General features: G+C 43.1%; 1 protein-coding gene and 7 non-coding genes across 10 annotated transcripts in view; all 8 read right to left on the minus strand.

The window, feature by feature from the left end:
- The window catches only part of ldhd (lactate dehydrogenase D), a 40,703-nt gene extending 22,576 nt beyond the window's left edge, over window positions 1–18,127 (minus strand). For all 3 annotated transcript variants that reach the window (XR_005613866.1, XM_031726872.2, XM_039615312.1), the window contains exons 1-2: window positions 17,970–18,127; window positions 14,673–14,785 (exon numbers count right to left, since the gene is read on the minus strand). Coding sequence is in view for 2 of the 3 variants with exons in the window: in XM_031726872.2 (XP_031582732.1) it covers window positions 14,673–14,785; window positions 17,970–18,062 (206 nt within the window). In the remaining variant the exon portion in view is untranslated. The remainder of the gene's footprint in view (window positions 1–14,672; window positions 14,786–17,969) is intronic.
- On the minus strand, window positions 9,121–9,191 carry trnag-gcc. Its single transcript has one exon. It is a non-coding gene; the product is annotated as a tRNA-Gly (tRNA).
- Window positions 13,504–13,574, minus strand: trnag-gcc. The gene has a single exon. It is a non-coding gene; the product is annotated as a tRNA-Gly (tRNA).
- On the minus strand, window positions 14,091–14,161 carry trnag-gcc. The gene has a single exon. It is a non-coding gene; the product is annotated as a tRNA-Gly (tRNA).
- trnag-gcc lies at window positions 16,261–16,331 on the minus strand. Its single transcript has one exon. It is a non-coding gene; the product is annotated as a tRNA-Gly (tRNA).
- On the minus strand, window positions 16,581–16,651 carry trnag-gcc. Its single transcript has one exon. It is a non-coding gene; the product is annotated as a tRNA-Gly (tRNA).
- trnag-gcc lies at window positions 17,091–17,161 on the minus strand. Its single transcript has one exon. It is a non-coding gene; the product is annotated as a tRNA-Gly (tRNA).
- Window positions 17,420–17,490, minus strand: trnag-gcc. Its single transcript has one exon. It is a non-coding gene; the product is annotated as a tRNA-Gly (tRNA).
- Window positions 18,128–21,302: the final 3,175 nt, after the last annotated feature.

Below are 21,302 nucleotides of genomic sequence, written 5' to 3' on the forward strand. Positions count from 1 at the left end.
AGCCGCTGGTAACGGAGGAAAGTGTGTTTCGTAGTGATGTGTCGGTCGCGAACGAAATGGCTTGACGTGAATGACGCGAGCCGGCTCCTTATCGCGAGCCGTGGGGTTTTTTTTTTTTTTTCTCTTCTTTCTTTCTCTCACCCTCTCTCTCGCACTTTTTTTCCGCTTCACTCCGCACGCGAGCCTTGTGCTTTGCGCTGAGCAGAGGGGGGGCGGTAGTTACAGTCGCAGTAGCACAGGAACAGAGCGGGAGGGAGAGAGAGAGAGAAAGAGAGCCAGGGACAACAACGTGACATTAGAAAGGTATAGTGATCATCCACAACTATTTTCAGTTGCAGATGATAAAGGATTCAGAAAGTTAAGAAAGCTATACAACAAGGAGAGATTGAGAATTTCCTTTTAGTTCTCAGTTTATTTGATATTGACAAAAGTTAGTCAATTTTGTCTGTTCTTCTGTAAAACGACCTAAGATTTATTTTTAGAATTAACATTTTGTTTCTAAGTGGAATTGACAATTTAGTGGTCTGTTTTGTTTGTTCTATTTTGAAACTTAAACGCTTTAGCGGCTGCGTTTTGTGTAGTTTGCAATATTTGCCTTTATTTATCTGAAAAATTCTCATGTTCCTTAAGTACATCTACCCTGTTGAACTTATTATGGGAAATAAATATTAAAATCAAGACAAGCTGCTGATTATTTCACATTTTACGTGTGAGCAACGGCACATTTAAATCTTACAAATATAGTTATTTGGCTTATATCGTGATATATATCGTTATCGCCTGAAATGAAAAAAACATATCGTGATATGAAAAAATCTTATCGCCCAGCTCTAACCACACTACAGACGGACAAGCGCCTGTTTTTATGCGTTGTGGTTAGCAACAACGACGGTAACACCATCCGTGTCCGCTTGTTTATGTTCCAAACCTTTCACAATAAAGCTCAAGATCCTGTTGAGACTTTTCAAAATAAACTGAATCACGTGAAAGAGCAAATTATTTACGGATGAGAAGTAAAAAAGAGCCATCAGGTGCTAAAAAAATAAACCTTAGACTCAAACATTAGAACAGGCTTTTCCCCGCAGCACGCTGTGTAATAAATACTCACAAAGAAAACGGCGGCCGTTACAACTTATGTCTAAAAATGTATCGTTTCATGCATCTGTTAAAACACTCGACTCCAGGTACGTGACGCGCAGCTGGAAACACTTCACGCAAGTCGAGCTGCCCGAGATTTACAGAAATCTTAAATCTTATCTTATTTCTAAATCGCTTCATGTAATGACTTGAAGTGTCATGCATCACAGACTGCATTACAGATTACATGAACTGCTGTGTGGACGACACCGTACCCAGCATAAAGGTACCGTGTTTTTCTAACAACAAGCCATGGATAAATCCTGAAATTAAGGCTCTCCTCAAGGAGAAGAAGAGTCTTTTAGATCTGGAGACAAACAGGAGGAGAGTTACCTAGAAGAAGCTGAAATGGAAGATAAGGCAAGGGAAGGAAAACTACAGGCGGTAGATGGAAGAGCAGCTGCAACAGGACAACATCAGAGGGGTTTGGAACAGCCTGAAGACAATCTCAGGACAAAAACCAACCCCCCAGGCTGCAGGAGACTTGGGGTGGCTGAATGACCTAAATAAATATTTTAACAGGTTTGATCAACCACCCACCCCTCCCCCAGCATCGTCCCCCCTGCTGCAATCTCCTTAATCCTCAGGGACTGCCTGTCCTTCATCTCAGGACTTCACACCTCTCAGCTTCACACCTTCCAGTCATTACACCCACCCCCGGCTTCTGTGGACTCCAACATACACACCCCTCCCCCAAAATCCACTCTTTCTATCTCAGCACTTCAAGTGAGGAACGAGCTTCGCAAGATCAAGGTGCGGAAGGCTGTAGGTCCAGATGGCATCAGCTCCAGGCTCCTGAGGTGCTGCGCAGATGAACTGTGTGGCATCCTAGGATATCTGTTCAACCTGAGCCTGTCACTGGGGAAAGTACCACAGCTGTGGAAGACCTCCTGTGTGGTACCAAAGACCTCCCATCCCAAGGACCTCAGCAGCTACAGGTCGGTAGCCCTGACATTACATCTGATGAAGAACCTCGAGAGGTTGGTTCTAAACCATCTGCGCCCCCTGGTGAGGTCTTCATTGGATCCGCTGCAGTTTGCTTACCAGCCTGGCATCGGGGTGGAGGACGCCATCATCTACCTCCTGCACCGAGCTCTGACTCACCTGGAGAAGCCTGGAAGCACTGTGAGGATCATGTTCTTTGATTTCTCCAGTGCTTTTAACACCATCCAGCCACGACTTCTGAGAGACAAGCTGGAGCTATCGGGAGTGGACCACCACATGTCGCAGTGGATACTGGACTACCTCACAGGGCTGTGTCTCTGATACACTGGCCTGCAGTACGGGGGCCCCCACAGGGAACTGTGCTGGCACCGTTCCTCTTCACCCTCTACACTGCAGACTTCTCCATCAACTCCCCACGCTGCCACCTACAGAAGTTCTCTGACGACTCTGCCATAGTCGGCCTCATCACAGGTGAGGATGACTCAGAGTACAGACAGTGGACTCTGGACTTTGTTGACTGGTGCCAGCAGAACCACCTGCTGATCAACGCCGGGAAAACCAAGGAGTTGGTGGTGGACTTCCGGAGACGCAGACCCACCACACTGACACCAGTGAACATCCAGGGAGTGGACATTGAGATAGTGGACTCTTATAGGTACCTGGGTGTTCACCTGAATAATAAACTGGACTGGAGCCACAACACTGATGCTCTTTACAGGAAGGGTCAGAGCAGACTCTACCTGCTGAGGCGGCTGAGGTCATTTGGAGTACAGGGAGCGCTTTTAAAGACCTTCCATGACTCTGTGGTGGCATCTGTCATTTTTTTACAGTGTTGTATGTTGGAGCATCAGTTTATCGGCAGCTGAGAGGAAGAGGTTGGATAAACTCATCAGAAGGCCAGCTCTGTTCTGGGATGCACCCTGGACCCAGCGCAGGTGGTGGGAGACAGAAGGACTCTGGCCAAAATAACATCCCTGATGGACAGAGTCTCCCACCCCATGCATGGAAATGTTGCTGAACTGCAGAGCTCCTTCAGTGACAGACTGCTGCATCCTCGATGCATGAAGGAACGTTTCCGCGGGTCCTTCCTCCCTGCAGCTGTCAGACTGTACAATCAGAACTGCTCCCAACAATCACAGATGTTTACATCTGCGCTGTTACTGCAATAATTTAATCAACCGAGTCGCACTACAACCTAGGTTTGCCTCTTATCTGTAGTTAATTTTATTAAATTTAATAACTGTACAGTACTGTTTATAGTAACCATTGTCCTTGATGTAAATATGTAAGAAAAAAAATTGTGTGTTTCTGTTCTGTGTACTGTTTGTTTGTATATGTGTCTTTCTGGTTGCTGTTACAACAAAACTTCCCCTTGTGGGACAATTAAAGGATTATTCTATTCTATAATAATCCATGGTTTCTCTAGAGGGGTCTCACAGCTTTTATCTTTAATTTTTCTGTTTGATTTATATTATTAGAAACATGACTGCTTGTCTTTTATCTGTGTGACTGTACAGCCTGCTTTATAGGGGTGGTTTTAAATAATCGATTTTCCGATTTCAAATAAAATAAAGCGATATTGATTCATTAGATTCTGGATCAATTTTTAAATATAAGTGTTTTTCCAAAAACGCCCGAATCTCAGGTTAAAGCTCACAAAACTATTTCAACAACCACCAAACAGCTGAAACGGCAAATCCAATGCATCAGAAGCTGTAAGATCTCAGCGTTCTCACCCAGCGGCGTCGAGGCTGAAAGCTGACATCTCACAGATTCTTATGCGGCAGGTTTTGTCACTCTCAGTGCTGTTGTCTGTTGTGGGGTTTTTTTGTGGTTTTTTTGTTGTGTTTTTTTCCCCCCCTTCAAAAATAACCTCCGACAAAGTCTATTTTCTGCTGTTCAATACCGAAGAAATTTAAACTTTTTAAAATTATGCCAATGTCATGGTCCTAGGTGTGACCCAGTGTTGTATTTAATTTATATTTGAGTATTGTTATTCATGGTTTTAGTTATTTTGAGGTTACATTTTGTTGTTCTAGTTTCAATGTGCCTTCTGTGTTCGTGTTATGTCTACTCTGCTTATTTTTCCTGTCCCATGGTTCATGTCTCTGTTTCAGGGTCAAGTCCGTGTTATACTTCCTGTTTTACTTTGACAGTCTGTCTTTTGTCATTGTATTCTGCTTTGCCTCCTTTGTATCGTTAGGTCTGATTTATCCCAACTGTGTTACCACCTGTTCCCCATCCTCTTGTCCTGCTTGTGTATATAAGCCCTGTGTCGTACCCTCATTGTGTGTCTGTGTGTCTTGTCCATAGTCTCTCGTTTCCATTTTTGTAGCTTCCCTGTTTTTAGTTTCCAGGTTAGTTTTGTGAGTTTATTTTATGGAGTTTTCTGCTACAGCGCAATAAAGCTGCCTGACAGCCTGACTTGACAGCCCATTGTTGGTCAATGGTGCTAGCGTTGGTCATCCACTGACAACACCAGATTGTGTTTTACTGATGTAAAAACTCTTGCACTGGCCGGGAATTGAACCCTTGAAGACCCACTATGGTCTTCAGCGCTATTGCGAGTTTGATATACGACTAGGGCTGCACAATTAATCGTTAGAAAAAAATCGCGATCTCGATTCATACTTACATGCGATCTCATTTCCAAATGACAACGATTTAAAAAAAAAAAAAAAAAAAAAAAAAAAAAATCTGTCCCGGTCAACCACCCAAACATCAATAACGGGAACCTTATACAGCGCTTCCCTATGCACGTCGAACTCCCGCAGGCACAAAGAAATTACGGAGGCTCTTACTTATCACCTGACCAAAGATATGGCTCCCATCAACACTGTGCAAAACGAGGGATTTAGGAAAATGATCAACACCCTAGACCAGGGGTCGGCAACCTGCGGCTCCGGAGCCGCATGCGGATCTTTAGTCCTTCTACGGCTCCGCGTGGTTTGGGGAAATAATTTTTTGTAAGTAATTAGCTAAAGTCTATTTTATTTATGTTAGTTCTTTTTTTTTTTTTAACTCGTAGTTCTAAATTGGAAGACTATTGTGATATTGAAATATAAAATTATATTCTATTAGTTTTTGATCGATCAAAATAAGCGTCACACTTGCGGAAGCCGATATGCCCGCCGAAACACCGTGTCAGACTTTCAACCCCAGGTAGGCCAATTATGGATCTTCGGATCCACATTATGTCAGCAGCTGTTCTCCAAAAACAAACACGTTCACGCCTCACAGACGACAGCTTACAGTCGTGCGTAAAGATGAAAGTGACTTCGTACAGCAGACGCTGTGCGCAGAGGTTCAGGAGCGGAAGTCCCATTGTAAACCTATCATGGCAGACCCGACTGTTTCCATGAACACGCTTTTCAGCATCTTTTTATTGACCACTTTTCACACACGGTTGCTTTACGCATACAGCCGGTGTTAAAGCTCGCAGCCCGACACACACCAACACAACAGCATAGGTGGCACAGGCGAGGCGTGATTGCGGGTACCGCTAAGGTGCGTCCGCCTCCCCTGCAGCGGCGCTGCAGTCCACGCCCCGCCACACACATTAACCAGGTAAAATACATACTTAGGCGGAATTTTGCAAAGTTCAAAATGTGTTAATTACATAAATAAAATGTAATTTTCTCTGTAGCACTTCATGCATTTAAGCAACACGCCTTAGTTGTTCACACAAAGCATAAAAGGTAAAAAAAAAAAAAAAAAAAAAAAAAAAAACAATATACAGTGTTATGTTCATTTTAGATGTCAAAAAGTATTTGCGGCTCCCAGAGTTTTCTTTTGTGTGGAAATCGCGTCCAAATGGCTCTTTGGGTGTTAAAGGTTGCTGACCCCTGCCCTAGACAAACGCTACACAGTGCCGTCCCGCAACTATTTTTCTATTGTTGCACTACCTGCTCTATACACGCAGTGTCGAGCAACGGTGGAGACGGAATTTCAAGCAGTACAACATTTTGCGGCAACGACAAAATGTGAGACATTTATTGTTTTTGTTTGTTTATTGTTTTTATGTTCAGTTTCAACTGTTACGAAGTTGATGTGCAGTTAATAAGTGCAATAACTATTTATATTGGAAAAGAAAATCGTGAGAGAATCGCGATCTCAATTCTAAGCAAAAAAATCGTGATTCTCATTTTTTGCAAAATCGTGCAGCCCTATATACGACACTTAAAAAAATTTCCACTTTTACATTTCAGGAGACAAAACAAGTTACGCAATGCTTGCAACAGATCTCAGCGATCCTTGTTCATTCATCAAAGGTAAGAAACGTTTAAAATAAGAGTATGTCAACAGAATAAATTTTCAGGTGTATATTAAAAGTAACAAGAGTTGCGATTTCATTTGCGAAGTGTCCATTGCTTGGTTAAAGATGGTTGGCGTTTAGCCGCTGTTGTAAAGTGGCACGGTAAATCATGAATGAAGCTGCTCCTTAAAAAAAAAAAAAAAAAAAAAAAAAAGTTGATAATCTGCCAGCAGTTCTTATGTGCCATGACTACATGACTACAGATATGCAAATAACTATTGAACCATGAATGGTTTTTATTTACATACAGAACAGTTTGTCTAAACCCAGCCACAATGTGCAGCAAGATTATAACTTGAATGTCTTTTTTGTGTTTGGAATTAATTTAAAAAAAATAATTGTTTATTTTTTCACTCTATGTCAAGATGCACAAGAACGTTGTACTCTACCCAGGGAAAATCTCTGGTGTTCCGCAAGGGCCACTTGGATACCTTCTCCAGGACCCGTTGAAAGAAGTTAGACGGATTAAAAATGACCCCAAGCTTCAGGACAAGTCTGCATCTATGAGGGAGGACCTTATATGTCCGAATGCTCTGACTGTTATCTATCAGAGAGGAGGGGGTGCCTCCGACATGAAGGAAGTGCAGGGAGAGTACATCCTGCAGTTAGGAAAATATAAAGGAAAATCTTTCCGGTGGCTTCTGGAGAACGATGTCGGGTACACCATATACCTGATCAAAAATCTCCAGAATGAAGAGGCTACAGGGGTCTCTATGGAAGAAGGGCATAGCAAGGAGAGCTTGCGTTCATCTGTACAATAGTGCCCTCAGTTTTGTGGAGATAAAGACTCTTATGGACTACGAGGCCAGCAGAGTGAGTGTTGCAGCAGAAGCCTCTGAAGATGATCAGCTGGTTGGCTTTGGCTCACAAGCCAAGAGCACCTGGAAGGAGATTTGGGACGGCAGAGGAGATGGCTATGCAGACTTTATCATGAGGAAGAGCTGCAGTCAAGGAACACGGATGCATAAGCTGCAGCAGTACCTGCGGAAGAAGCAGCAGTCTGCGTCTGCTACCACAAATGCCCCAACTAAACAGACTGGTGAGTTGTTTTAATAATATTAATATTTTTCACATAAAAAAAATTGTAAGTTCCATATTTATCTAATTGTTGCCTGCATCAGAGGGATGGATGAGGATAAAGACCTGGAGGACACAATGCTGAGTGTCTCACCTGCAAAACTACAAATGCAGAGCTGTAAGTACTCTGTTATTACATTGACTAAGTGTCAGAAGTGATAATGGCTAAGTCTCTTTCTATCTCATATGCCCCTATCCTCTGTCGCCGCATAACTAGTCACTGTGCCAGCAGCAGCAGGGTCCACACCCAGACTATCTTCAAGAGAAAACACAGGTTTTCAAACGAAAGGTTTCAGAACTGGAGTACAACTGTTTTACGTGACGAATTGCTCTCCAAAACTGAGCCTGAACTTTTACATATTGTCTGGTTCTTGTTTTTGTGTGTTCTGGCTATGTTCCTCTGATAGCATAATGCCAGGATACAACTATACTAACTTATGTGAAGCACTCTCAACACCAGTTCTTCTCTGAACACAAGCCCAGAAAAACTTCTGCAGACTCAGCAACTGTGGCACTCTTTAACAGAAGAGTGAGACAACTAGTGTTCCTGTGGTCACCATGGAGCCAGCTGTCTTTAACCCACTCAATAGAGAAGATTGTGGAACACATCTTAGAGAAGCAACCGCAGGAGAAACCTGAGGAAAAAAGGAGGTAGACAAAGAGTTGTCTTGCCTGTGGACAGCCCAAGTCCCAATATGAGACAGATGGATCTACCATCCACTATTTTTACCAACGAGGGCTTGTGCCATATTTCTATTGTTCAAAGAAGGTACATCAAAGTTATGCTGCTGTGAATCAGTAACCCTAAAATGCCCTTTGAAGAATTTATTCAGACAGAATTTTTCCAGAGGGAACCGGACACTACCAAGAAGAGGGTGGAGGAAAAGACCAGAATCCCAACAATCAGGCCGCCTCTGTAGATTCAGCCACAGGGATGTGAACCAGGGACCAAATAGTCCACACATTCATACGGGCTTCCCTGGAGTGGCAGGAAAATATATCTGCTGCCCTTCGAAAGTGTACTCTATATATGGAGACAAAGAAATGGACAAGGAAATGACCTGGAAGGATATTCAGCAGTCTCCTTTCTATGAGGCAGAGAGACATAGATGGGTGGAAGAAAAAAAGCAAATAAGGAAGAAACAGTTGATATTGTATATAAAACAGTTTTGTTCTAGTTGTGAATGTCTGTGAAAGTAATAACAGATTGTAAATGTAAATTGTTTTCTGCAAAAATATCAACACAGTGCTCTTTATAACCTCTAAGAGTTCACCTACATGTTTATATAACTGTATGCTTACCATCAGGTAATCAGTTTAAAAAAAAAAAAAAAAAAAAAAAGTTGTGAGTGCTGTTCTTTAATTTTATTAAATTTTTTTAAAATTTTATTTCCACAGTGATGCCTTGTACAAAGTCTGATCTTTTGGGAGAGGTGCGTTTCATTTTCGGTCAAAAAACAAAGTTAACTTGCGGGTTGAATAAAAGTAAGTTAAAATTTGCCAGGGGTATGAATAATTACAGGCTTAACTGTGTATAAATTGTTAAAGTGTGTGTGTGTGTGTGTGTGTGTGTGTGTGTGTGTGTGTGTGTGTGTGTGTGTGTGTGTGTGTGTGTGTGTGTAAAAACAGGGAAGAAAAACAGGTGTTGCATTGGCCGGGAATCGAACCCGGGCCTCCCGCGTGGCAGGCGAGAATTCTACCACTGAACCACCAATGCACGCTGCACTAACTTTTGCACAGAAAATAGAGGGCGGCCTGACAGGCCAGTAGCACATTTAGCATTGTTGGCTACGAAACACTTCACTATGAGCGGCGTGAGTGTGTGTCAGCTACTATGCTGTCAGTATCTTTCTTATGCTTAATCACAAGATTATAATCCTGTGCCAGCTGTGCCCAGTGCATCAGTCGCTGGGTATTATTGTACATTCAGTGAAGAAAAACGACAGGATTGTGGTCTGTGAGTACAGTTACCAGAGAGGAGCTGGAGCCAACATGCACTGCAAAATGCTGCAGGGCAAGAAGCAGAGCTCGTGCTTCCTCCTCTATAGCAGAATAGATCTGCTGATGGCGTTTGAAGTTGACATAGAAAAAACAGACAGGATGGCACACACACTCCTCATCATCCTGCAATAACACAGAAAATAAAAAACTCCAAGGGACTGTAAAGTCTGTTTAAAATCTCTGGACAAGAAATTAGTTCCCCGATCTATCAGTACCATTTTTGGTGAAACCAAATGTGGTAAAACACTTTAATGCTTGTCGTAGTGATTCTCCGCAGGGGAACTGCTTCAGGGAATCGAGTGGACACACATTTTATGGTCAACAAAAACTGATTACCTGCCCTCGTTTTTGGAAAAGGACCAACGCACTCTACCAGGACATGTTCAAATGGTTCACCGATGGCAGGGATAGGACACAGCGGAGCAAGGGGCCACCACTTGGTTCGGTTTACCCACAAGCTGACAAGTGTTACAAAACCACACCACATCTGCTTTCATTGCTGGCCAAAAGAAATGTTGCAATATGCGGTCATGTGTCTTGGTAACACCCAAATGACCTGACGATGAATGTTCACGTGCTAACTGTAGCACATGCTGGTGAAAATTGGAACCACTATCTGCTGAACTGTACTCTTCTCCTGACCTGTTATTCCACTTGTGCATCAACAAACAGTCAGAAACCAAAAATGTTTTCTACTTACCCCCCTTTGTAACATCATCCTCAGGCAAACCGGTAAGACATTTGGCTAATGATGGGTAAGTGTGGGGGATTCTCAGATTCAGGAGCTGGCTCAACCACACTTTGCGCCTGCTCTTAGGCACCATTATCCACTTTATCAACAATACTTCAGGACTAACAATACCAATAAAATACAGACACATCTAACACACACACACACACACTCCAAAGGCAAGAGCAAATATATAGCCTTGGGGCTAAACAATGAATAACAATACCACGGAACCTCTCCTCAGTCCTACCTACCCTCGAATGCTAGCCTACCTAGCTTCTGGAGTTTACCAGGCTCGAGGCAACTTTAAAGGCGAACCTTCAGTGCTGAAAGCACTGAAAAGCCTACCCCCAACAGGGACCTAATCCCCACCCAGGATTACTCCGAAAATAAAAAAGGCAAAATAAAAAAACGAGTGTCTGAAGGAAGAGATTACACTCAGCTAGACACTCACCTGTGCTAACTGGGGAGAGAGTCCCAAATATACCAAAGTTAAGCAAGCAACCTGAAAACAACATACAGACACCAAAACTCATACAGAGCCGTTTCAGTTCCTTTCATTCAGATCCCAGACGTACCCCCACATTGTTACGGCCCCACAACTAAGGTCTCGGGGAAGGTGTGGGGAACAGTAACAAACGGGACCGTGAAAGAACAAGAAGGGAGCCAAACAGAGCAGTATGGCAAATATTACATTTTTATTACAAACAATCCTAGCACAAAGAGATGGCAACGCCGCGTTATCAGTAAGATCAAAAAAGAAAAAAGATCACAACTAAGTCTTCTGTGTCTAAAGAAGGCGGAGGAACAAAAAAACAAACAACAAAGAAAAATGCACTTCTGAAGCCCACATGCCCACCCCAATCACTAGTAGCAGCACACACCTTACTGCTGCTGAGGCCCACAAGCCCACACTACCAAAGCAGCAAGCTCCCCACTGCGTTCACAACTCCAAACTGCAGCAAGAACAACCACACCATAGGACCTCTTCATTCACTAGAAAGCAGTGCAAAGACAAAGAGAAAACCCCCCAACACCACACAGTTCTTCTCCAACCTATATAACATCTGAGAGTTAATTGCTGACTGGGTCCTGGTGCCGAATGAGGGAATGAGCAGCAGCTGCGTCATGGAGCGAGGGCAGGGAGAGAAAGAGAGACAGAGAGGGGTGGAGCAAGAGAGGAGGAGGGGGAGAGAGAGAGCAACACCACACCCACACACTCCCATAGCCTCACAGGATGCAACACCGGCCTACTTGGAGTTACTGGGTTGAATTTAAAAAGATTGCTTGCTGTAGGAACTTCTGCAGTGGCCAGGAATCAAACCCAGGCCTCCTGCATGGGAGGCTGGGATTGTTTAGCTCAAAAGGCCTAAACAGTTTCCCATTCATTCTCTATGGTAGTGCTAAACTACAGATTTAATATATTATTCACCACTGTGACCCTTCCGGCGCTGTTGCGAGTTTGAGACGTGGCAGTTTTTAAAAATTTCCACTTTTGAATTTCAGGAAACAGGACAAGTTATGCACCATTTACAGCAGATCTCAGTGATCCTTGTTCATTCATCAAAGGTAAGACACGTTGTTTAAAATAAGAGTAAACCAACAGATTAAAAATTTCAGGTGTATTTTAAAGGTAACAGAAGTGTTCAGTGTGATTTCATTTACTTGATTAGAGTAAGAAAATGTCTATCACTTGGTTAAAGACAGTTACATTTTATCAGCTGTGATAAAAAGGCATGGTAAATTATGAATAATTCTGTCTTGATGTATGCTCAATCATCCAGGAAAGTAAATTCCAAAAAGTGGATTCTGTACATCTGGACGTAGTCTTTTCAGTGGGAGAAACGTTTTGTCACTCATCCAAATGACTTCTTTAGTCTCAGCTGGATGCAGGTTTCCCCAAACTTATAAACAGTACATTTGCACACAGACTGAAACTAGCCCACTAAATAAACAATGGGCTGTGAGGCCAGTTTCATTATCATTAATATGCAAATTGTCATGACCATTGATGGTTGTATGTCAAGATTCACAAGAAAGTTGTATTCTACCCAGGGAAAATCTGTGGTGTTCCAAAAGGAGCCACTTAGATACCTTCTCCAGGACCCATCGGATGAAGCTACACGGATTAAAAATGAGCTTCAGGACAAGTCTGCACTTGTGAAAGAGGACCTTGTGCACTGATCCCAACAGCTTGCTGCACCGCACATCCAAGCTGCACATATCCCGTTATGTTAAACAATTGGCTAAGCTTCTAAACACTTATTTGAACACAAGCCCAGAAAAACTTCTGCAGACTCAGCAACTGTGGCACTTTTTAACAGAAGAGAGTGAGACACCTAGTGTTCCTGTGGTCACCATGGAGCCAGCTGTCTTTAACCCACCTCCTCCTGCCCTGCCTACACCTCTGACACAAGACTCAATAAAGAAGATTGTGGAAAGCATCTTAGAAGCAACACCAGGAGAAACCTGAGGAAAAAAAGGAGGTAGACAAAGATTTCTCTTGCCTGTGGACAGCCCAAGTCCCAATATGAGACAGATGGATCTTCCATCCACTATTTTTACCAGCGAGGGCCTGTGCCGTATTTCTATTGTTCAAAGAAGGTACATCAAAGTTATGCTGCTGAGGGAATCGGTAACCCTAAAATGCCCTTTGAAGAATTTATTCAGACAGAATTTTTCCAGAGGGACACTACCAAGAAGAGGGTGGAGGAAAGGATTGAGGAAAAGGCCAGAATCCCAACAATCAGGCCGCCTCTGTAGATTCAGCCACAGGGACCTGAAACAGGGACCAAATAGCCCACACATACGGGCTTCCCTGGAGTGGCAGGAAAATATGTCTACTGCCCTTCAAAAGTGTACTCTCTATACAGAAACAGGGGCATGGACAGGGAAATGACCTGGAAGGAGTTTCAGGAGTCTCTTTTCTATGAGGCAGAGAGGCATAGTTGGGTGGAGGAAAACAGTTGACACTGTACATAAGACAGTTTTGTTCTAGTTATGAATGTTTTTTTGTTCATACATATATATGAAAACAGATTGTAAATATGAAAATGTAAGTCAATTATTTTCTGCAAAAATATCAACACTCTTCTTTATAACCTCTAAGAGTTCGCCTATATGTTTATATATCTGTGTATGCTTACCATCAGGTAATCTGTTTTAAAAGAGTTGTGAGTGCTGCCCTGACACTGACACTGATTATGAAACTGACCTGCTGGCCCATTGTTGGTCAATGGTGCTAGCATCGGTCATCCACTGAAAACATAAACTTATGTTTTACTCATGTAAAAGCTCCTGCATTGGCCAGGAATCTAACCCAGGCCTCCCGCGTGGCAGGCGAGAATTCTACCACTGAACCACCAATGCCTGATGCAAAGACTTTCGCAAAGAAAAAGGTGGGTGGCCCCACTCGCCAGCTGTGTAAATTGCATGCATCAGCAGTCCCCAACCATTTTTGTGCCACGGACCGCTTTAATGTCAGACAATATTTTCACGGACCGGCCTTTAAGGTATCGCAGATAAATACAGCAAAAGAAAATGATACGACCAAGACAAAAACTGTGGTGGTGGGTATAATTGTATCGACCCAGTTAGTTAGGGTCCTGTCATACTCGACGATAAAGCCATTTTAGCCATCATATGTGAAAAAACTTGCGATACATTGAGTATACTCGATTTATTGCGCACCCTTAATTGCTTACTGTAGGAACTTTTGCACAGAAAATAGACAGTGGCCCCTCTGGCCAGTTGCAAACTTAAGAATATATATAATATAGATTATTAATTATAGGATCTTTCTTGAAACACTTAATTTTAATACTGGGGGATTCTATAACAGATTTACACATATATAATAGAAAAAGGGAAGAAAAAACAATGTGCTGCATTGGCCGGGAATCGAACCCGGGCCTCCCGCGTGGCAGGCGAGAATTCTACCACTGAACCACCAATGCGTGCTGTGGCAACTTTAGCACAGAAAACAGAGGATGTCCCTACCGGCCAGTAGCACATTTAGCATTGTTTTCAGGCCCATATGTGACGAGCAAGGGTGGACCTGACTGTGAAACTGAAATTGGCTAACTACACAGTCAGCAACTTTTGCAAACAAGAAAGATGGTGGCCCCTCTGCTCATCTCTAAATCAGTACAGGCCAATGTGTGATTGTCTGTTAATGACAAAAAGTTTAGTTTAAAAAACAAAAGAGTAAACACCGCAGTCCCATTCCTTAATGAAAGTAAGAGTTTCACGGCAACAAGGACAACAACAAAAACTCTCTCAACACACATGTTTGAGAGAAAGGTATGAAAACGACATAACACTCTGATACTAAGTAAAAGACAAAGACACAAGAAGTAAAAGTTAAAGTATGGAGAAAAACACAAGAAAGATGCAGCGCCTCTGCTTATCTGTAAATCAGTACAGGTCAATGTTTGATTGTTTGTGTGAGAGATGGGAGATGCTGACCTATGTACAGACTCATCTTTGCCATGTTGTTCTCTAACAGCTTCGCCCAATGAGACGCCGTCCTCGCCACATATGGACCTAAATGCAGAGAGCACGCCGTCTCCAACACCACTCTGTGCAGACACAAATGAATAGAGAGTTACACACAATATAATGCCAAAAGCATCCACTACCAGTTATAATGATAGCATGATAATATGTAAAAAAAAAAAGAATGAAATTCCCTGTATTTATTTCTGACTTGACCTCTGTAGATTTTTTCTGCTAAAGTACTGGAATCGGTCACTTGTTTTGAGTCACACTGGATAACAAAAATTGTCTGTATTTTAATTCTTGGGCATATCGTGTTTTAGAAAAGAGGATATCCATGGTATGCTTATGGTCATTAGCCAATGACTGATCCGTTTTAGAGAAAGACCCACCCATTTTTGTTTTATCTATTTTTTTTTTTAAAACAAGACGGTATAAATACTTCAGTAATCATTGGATGACATCGTGGTAGCTACGTCTTTAATACTGTCTATATTAGGGATGTGTGCAACTAGTCAACTAATCCATCATTGATGTCACATTGATGGCACCAGATGTAATAGTAATAGATGTAACTGCTGCTCCTATACATCGAAAGGAGTCAGCAGTTCTATTCTGAGCCACCTGAGTACGGTATTGTGACCAGGCACATCCTACTAGGCTGTTTTTTAACAGTCTGAATGGCCCAGTGGAAGGAGCTGTTTGTGATTCTGGAGGCGTCAAGCCTGACTGACCTAAGGTGCCAACCAGAGGACAGTAGGGCAAACAGGTGGTGGGCAGGGTGCAAGGAGTCACCTGTGATGGCCCTGGTTTTCCTGAGACTGAAGGAGCTGGCAATGGCAACCACTGCTAACTGCATATTTCCCCAACCTTATAAACAATACATTTGCATAATGACTGAAACTAGCACCACTGACAAACAATGGGCTCAGGCACCCTCCTCGATTCAGAGATGGTCTTCCTCTTTTTATGTAAATGGCCTACTTGACTCCCTGCTGAGAGGGGCTCAGTGGGGAAGGGCCCCAGCAGCAAGGAGACGCCCCCCCCCCCATCTGTTGACAACCAAGAGGTGCCCCTTAAGTTCTGTTCAGGTTGTCGGTCCCAGAAGGCACTGCACACAAAAACACATTTTTTACTGTCTGCGGTTTTATCACTCTGTTAGGATGTGTTAGATGTTCAGGTGACCACATCAGGTGTTCCCACTGTATTTCATTGTTGTGGCCCAATAGGTGTGTCTCCAACAAGCTGTATGATTGTACATGTTCCCATGTTACAATCAATAAAACATGCACATTCTCAAATAACTGCAAACTGTCAGCCTGTGGGCTCATTTTGAGCAAAGTTCAGGAAGATGTTACCTGTCAAGCAAACACACTGTGGGCAGGGAATCACCTACAGTTCTGCAGATGAGCCAGCTGTACAGCATCTGTCAATGTTTGATTGCTGGCTAACAGATAAGTAGAATTTAAGGTATGCTATCCACAAGAGAGTTAAAGAATTTATAGCCGGTCTAAATGCCAAGACATACATAATAGAGAGGGGGATGAAAAGGGAGCAGTGCATTGGCCGGGAATCGAACCCGGGCCTCCCGCGTGGCAGGCGAGAATTCTACCACTGAACCACCAATGCTTGACACTGTGACTTTTGCACAGAACACAGAGGTAAGTCAAACAATAACAATTTATGGACCTAATTTCTGTGCCACAGAAAGCAAGCAAATGCAAAAGTGCCTTTAACCTGTATTCTATCCAATGGTCATCACACTGGCTTTCAGTCCTTTATAGTAAGTAGAGAAGCAGTTTTAAAGGTGGGCATTCAACAACAGATTTTATAGCTGCTATGAATACCTACACACATGGAAGAAAAAAAATTGAGTCTTGCATTGGCCGGGAATCGAACCCGGGCCTCCCGCGTGGCAGGCGAGAATTCTACCACTGAACCACCAATGCTTGCTGCTGTGACTTTTGCACAGGAAATGCAGCAGTTTCTGGGCCAGCCGGCATGCACTAAGCATTATGCTTTTTGATTTTTCCAGTGCATTCAACACCATCAGGCTAATCCTGCTGGGTGATAAGCTGACAGCGGTGCAGGGGGATGCCTCTCCCCCTATACAGAAAGACCACAATATGTGGCTCTTTAACACTTTTTGTCTGACAAGGTGATCAGCAAGGGGTAGAGCCCCCTGTTTGCTGATGCAGCTGAGGTCTTTTATCATGTTTACCACTGGCTGGAAGTGACACCACTGGATGAGTCACGAAAGTCACAATAATCAAAGAGCAAGATTTTTTTAGGATGCCAGCCAGGAAAAAAAAAATGGTGTCATTTATTTTAAAGTTGCTCTACTTGCACACCTACCATGACACAAAGAAAAGAAGAAGAAAATTAGGCTGCATTGGCCGGGAATCGAACCCGGGCCTCCCGCGTGGCAGGCGAGAATTCTACCACTGAACCACCAATGCTCACAGCAAAGACTTTTGCACAACGAAAAAAGAACCGACTGCGGCCCCCTTCCGGGAACTTTAACACTCAATAGACGGTAAAGATCAATGTTACATTTCCAGCGAACAGAAAAACGGTTTTAAAGCTGTGCATTCTACAACAGGCTTAAAGAATTCATACCTTTTATGAACACGTCCACATACTTATTCATATTTATTTGCTTCGAGAAAGTAAAGATATAATTTTTATGTTGCCTCTGACAAATAAAAAGGAAGCAATGCATTGGCCGGGAATCGAACCCGGGCCTCCCGCGTGGCAGGCGAGAATTCTACCACTGAACCACCAATGCGTACATTAGCAAGAAAAATCACAACCGAGAAAAATTCTGTAAAACATTCTAAGTGTTGAGCTTGTCTTCGTAAAGTCGCTTGTTTTTCTGGACTCAATATTTTTTCTAAATAGCTCAGAAGGTTGTGATAATTTCATATTTCATATCGGAAAAAAATCTTTCCTGGGTCGCCGGCTACTGCACTTTAGGGTTCGCTTGTAGTGTATGCTAACTTATATAAAGCCTTTGAAAAAATGTCGCCTAAACTTTTACAGGTTTCGCTGACTCAAGTTTAATATGCGGAGATAATAATTAGCATTTGTACACGGTGGTATAGGGCCTCGTGCTTTATTAACCCTATTAATTAATGCTTATTCATAATTAGCCTTGTTAATTAATGCTTTCCTAGCAGGTTGTACCGACATGCTGTGCACGTGACTTCGTGCACAACACGCACTGAAGTTAATCGACCAACATGAAGGACGTTAAATAGCACTCACCGCAGCGGTGGCTGCAGATTTGATGTGGCGACAATGCAGGAGGCAGCGCCGAGGAGACGGCAGCAGCCGCCCTCCAGTCAGCCCGAGGAGCATTGTTTGCAAATGTCACCGACAGGTCACCGACGGCGAAACACAAACGCAGACTGCCGCTGACAACATAAAAGCTACTTCTAGCACACCGCTTCCGGAACTGTTTTCAAAATAAAACAAACTCTCAGCAACTCTCTAGTGGGGTGTTCATCGTTTGAGAATGACGTTTTCCTGATAAAATATAATAATCATATACTCCTTGGAATGGTTTTTTTTATTTTTTTGGTTTATATTGGGGGCCGGGGTCCACAATGAAAACAGTATAGCTATGTAAACATCATAGTATATATGTATATATATATATGTATATACCAGAAGGCAACATTGCAGACATAGAGGACAGCTACAAGTACCTGGGCATCCCACAGGCAAATGGAAACCATGAAGAGGCCGCTAGGAAAGCTGCAACCACTCCTCAGGTAAGTCCTGAGGAGTGGTTGCAGCTGAATGGTAAGAACAAGATCTATCAACACCTATGCCCTGCCTGTGATCAGGTACCCGGCTGGGATAATAAGCTGGCCAAAGGAGGAGATAGAAGCCACTGACATCAAGACAAGAAAGCTCCTGACCATGCATAGAGGGTTTCACCCCAAGTCCAGCGCCCTGAGGCTGTACGCTAAGCGGAAGGAAGGAGGCCGGGGACTGGTGAGTGTCAGCACCACAATCCAGGATGAGACAACGAACATCCACGAATACATCACGAAGATGGCCCCAACTGACAGCGTCCTCAGCGAATACCTCAGGCAACAGAAACCCAAGAAAGAGGAGGAAGGTAAGGAACCATCATGGAAGGACAGGCCCCTGCACGGTATGTATATATGGTATGATATCCAGAAATCCTACCAGTGGCTGGACAAAGCTGGACTGAAAGACAGCACAGAGGCACTAATCATGGCAGCACAGGAACAAGCTCTGAGCACAAGATCCATAGAGGCTGGGGTCTATCACACCAGGCAAGACCCCAGGTGCTGTGTAAAGATGCCCCTAAGACAATCCACCACATAACAGCAGGGTGCAAGATGCTAGCAGGCAAGGCATACATGGAACGCCATAACCAAGTGGCTGGCATAGTGTACAGGAACATCTGTGCCGAGTATAAGTCCCAAGGTCAAAATGGGAGATACCCCCAAGGGTGGTGGAGAATGACTGAGCTAAGATCCTGTGGGACTTCCAGATCTGTGGCGTGTCCAGCGGGGTGGCCTGGGGGAGCACAGGCCACCCCCCCAACCAGACTGGCCACCCCAGGTGCCACCCCGAAGCCAAAACAATAAAATCCAATGAAATATCAAATGTACGATTATGTTTTCACAGTGAAGCTCAGATATCCGAGTGTAAGTGAATGCAGCATCGGCTATGAGCATCATGTTAGCAAAGGTAGGAGAGCCAAGCACGAAAGACAGCACCACAGAAAACAGTTTTTCGGCAAAAGATTAACAGTTTAACATAGCTGGACTGGCCATCGAGCATGGCGGAGCTTCCACGGCGGCTAGCAGGTGGATGAGGGAAGGGTAGGCAGGAGGAGGAGAGACCCGAGGCAGCCGCTGGTCGGAGCGTCAGGTGAACTGAACTTCAGGTAAGAAGTTATGACCTGCAGTCTATCTGGGTCAGATATAAACCAAGTTTAGGTGGAGTTTATTTTCCTTGTGCTGACTCTTTACAGTCAGTTACAATAACTCTTACTGCGTACTAGCTAGCATGACGGAGTTTCTATACAGCTGGGTGGGTGCTGTGATGTTACTGATGGTGAACTTTATTTTATTCATAAGGTTAGTTAGTAGAGTTGCCAACGGCTCCTTAAAAATGGAATGGTCCCTCATTCAGAGAAAATATTACAGGTTTTGTATTGAGCTGAGAAGAGACGCAGTTTGTCCCGGACTTCAGCTACAATGAAAAAGACACAAAGCTGGATTTATTCTGTGTTTACGCTGCACAGCTGATTCTTCTTCTCTCATTCTCTCCGCCTCCCTCTCCTGTCTCTACTTCAATCATGAAACTGATAAATGATCAGCTGATCGGCTTTTCTTTCTTGTTTGTTTATCGCCCAGTTTGCACCAGAAAGAGGAAACCGCCGGATGTCGCGTTAAACAACAGCAGCACGTTTAAGCTTGATCAGCTGTTGTTAGAATTTATTTAATATTAATTTCTAGTATCAGCTGATGTTTGCTGGAGCCACAGCTGTAAAAGCTGCTGGTCATGATGTCGGTTTGGATATGTGGTGAGAGGGAAACATGAAGATGAAACCAGGAGATGTCCTTACTGAATCATCAGAGCTGAACAGGTGATGGAGAAACAGGTTTACCTTTTAGGTGACATGAATGAGTTGAAGGGAAGTTATGAACTGTTTCTGAGAGACAAATAACACCAGGATTCTTTTCTATGTAGCTGACAGCTGGTAACTGTGCAGGGGCGGGTCTCGCAAAGTTATGCCAGGGGGCCAGGTAGGGCATTAACAGGGAAAGGGGGGCACAAAGAAATACTTTTCTTACTTATTCTCATTTAAAATATCTCGCTTTTATTAAATAATTATCTGAATCTTGCGAACAAAGTTTTTATCTGATGTAAAATTGATAGAAATCATACATATACCAACAAGACAGTGTACATCACTGTCACAACAGCGTTTGTTTTCATTCAAAGGCTTTAGGGCTTTAATACCTGGTGGGCCGGTCTCTAGTCAAAATGCCCAATTTTTTGTACCAGTCCAGCCCTGCAGGTTAATACTGGCAGTGTCACCATGCCAGCTGACTGTATTTCATCATCAGCCAGTGTTGTTCTTTATACATCAGTATTACCAAAGTTTACCATAAGGCAGCATAGAAAGTATTTACTTGCTTTCAGGTTTCATTCAAATGTTAGTCTTTTCATTTGTTTCCCCACTTTTTTCCTGTTTCAAAATCAAACACCAGTTTGTGAGAAGATTATCTTCTTTTTTTAATTAATAGGCAGATAAAGTTTTGCATTGGCTAATTTGGCAATTGTATGTTAAAAATGTTTGTATTTTAATATTCAAAAATGTTTTTGCCCAAAACATATGTGCACTATATGTCAGTAAAAATACTATGCAAATATTGCTGTCCTTGAATGCTGCGTAAACACTGACAAAGCACTGATTGTATCTCTTGTACTTCATCAACGCAGTATCTAAAAACTTTGCACCGTAGTGGTTAAAACCTCATTCTAATAAGAGTCAAAAGCAAATTCAGTTATTAGGTTTACAGGGTTATTGAATGATGGTTAACGGTT

Source organism: Oreochromis aureus, linkage group 7, assembly GCF_013358895.1.
Source record: "Oreochromis aureus strain Israel breed Guangdong linkage group 7, ZZ_aureus, whole genome shotgun sequence".
Lineage (NCBI taxonomy): Eukaryota > Metazoa > Chordata > Actinopteri > Cichliformes > Cichlidae > Oreochromis > Oreochromis aureus.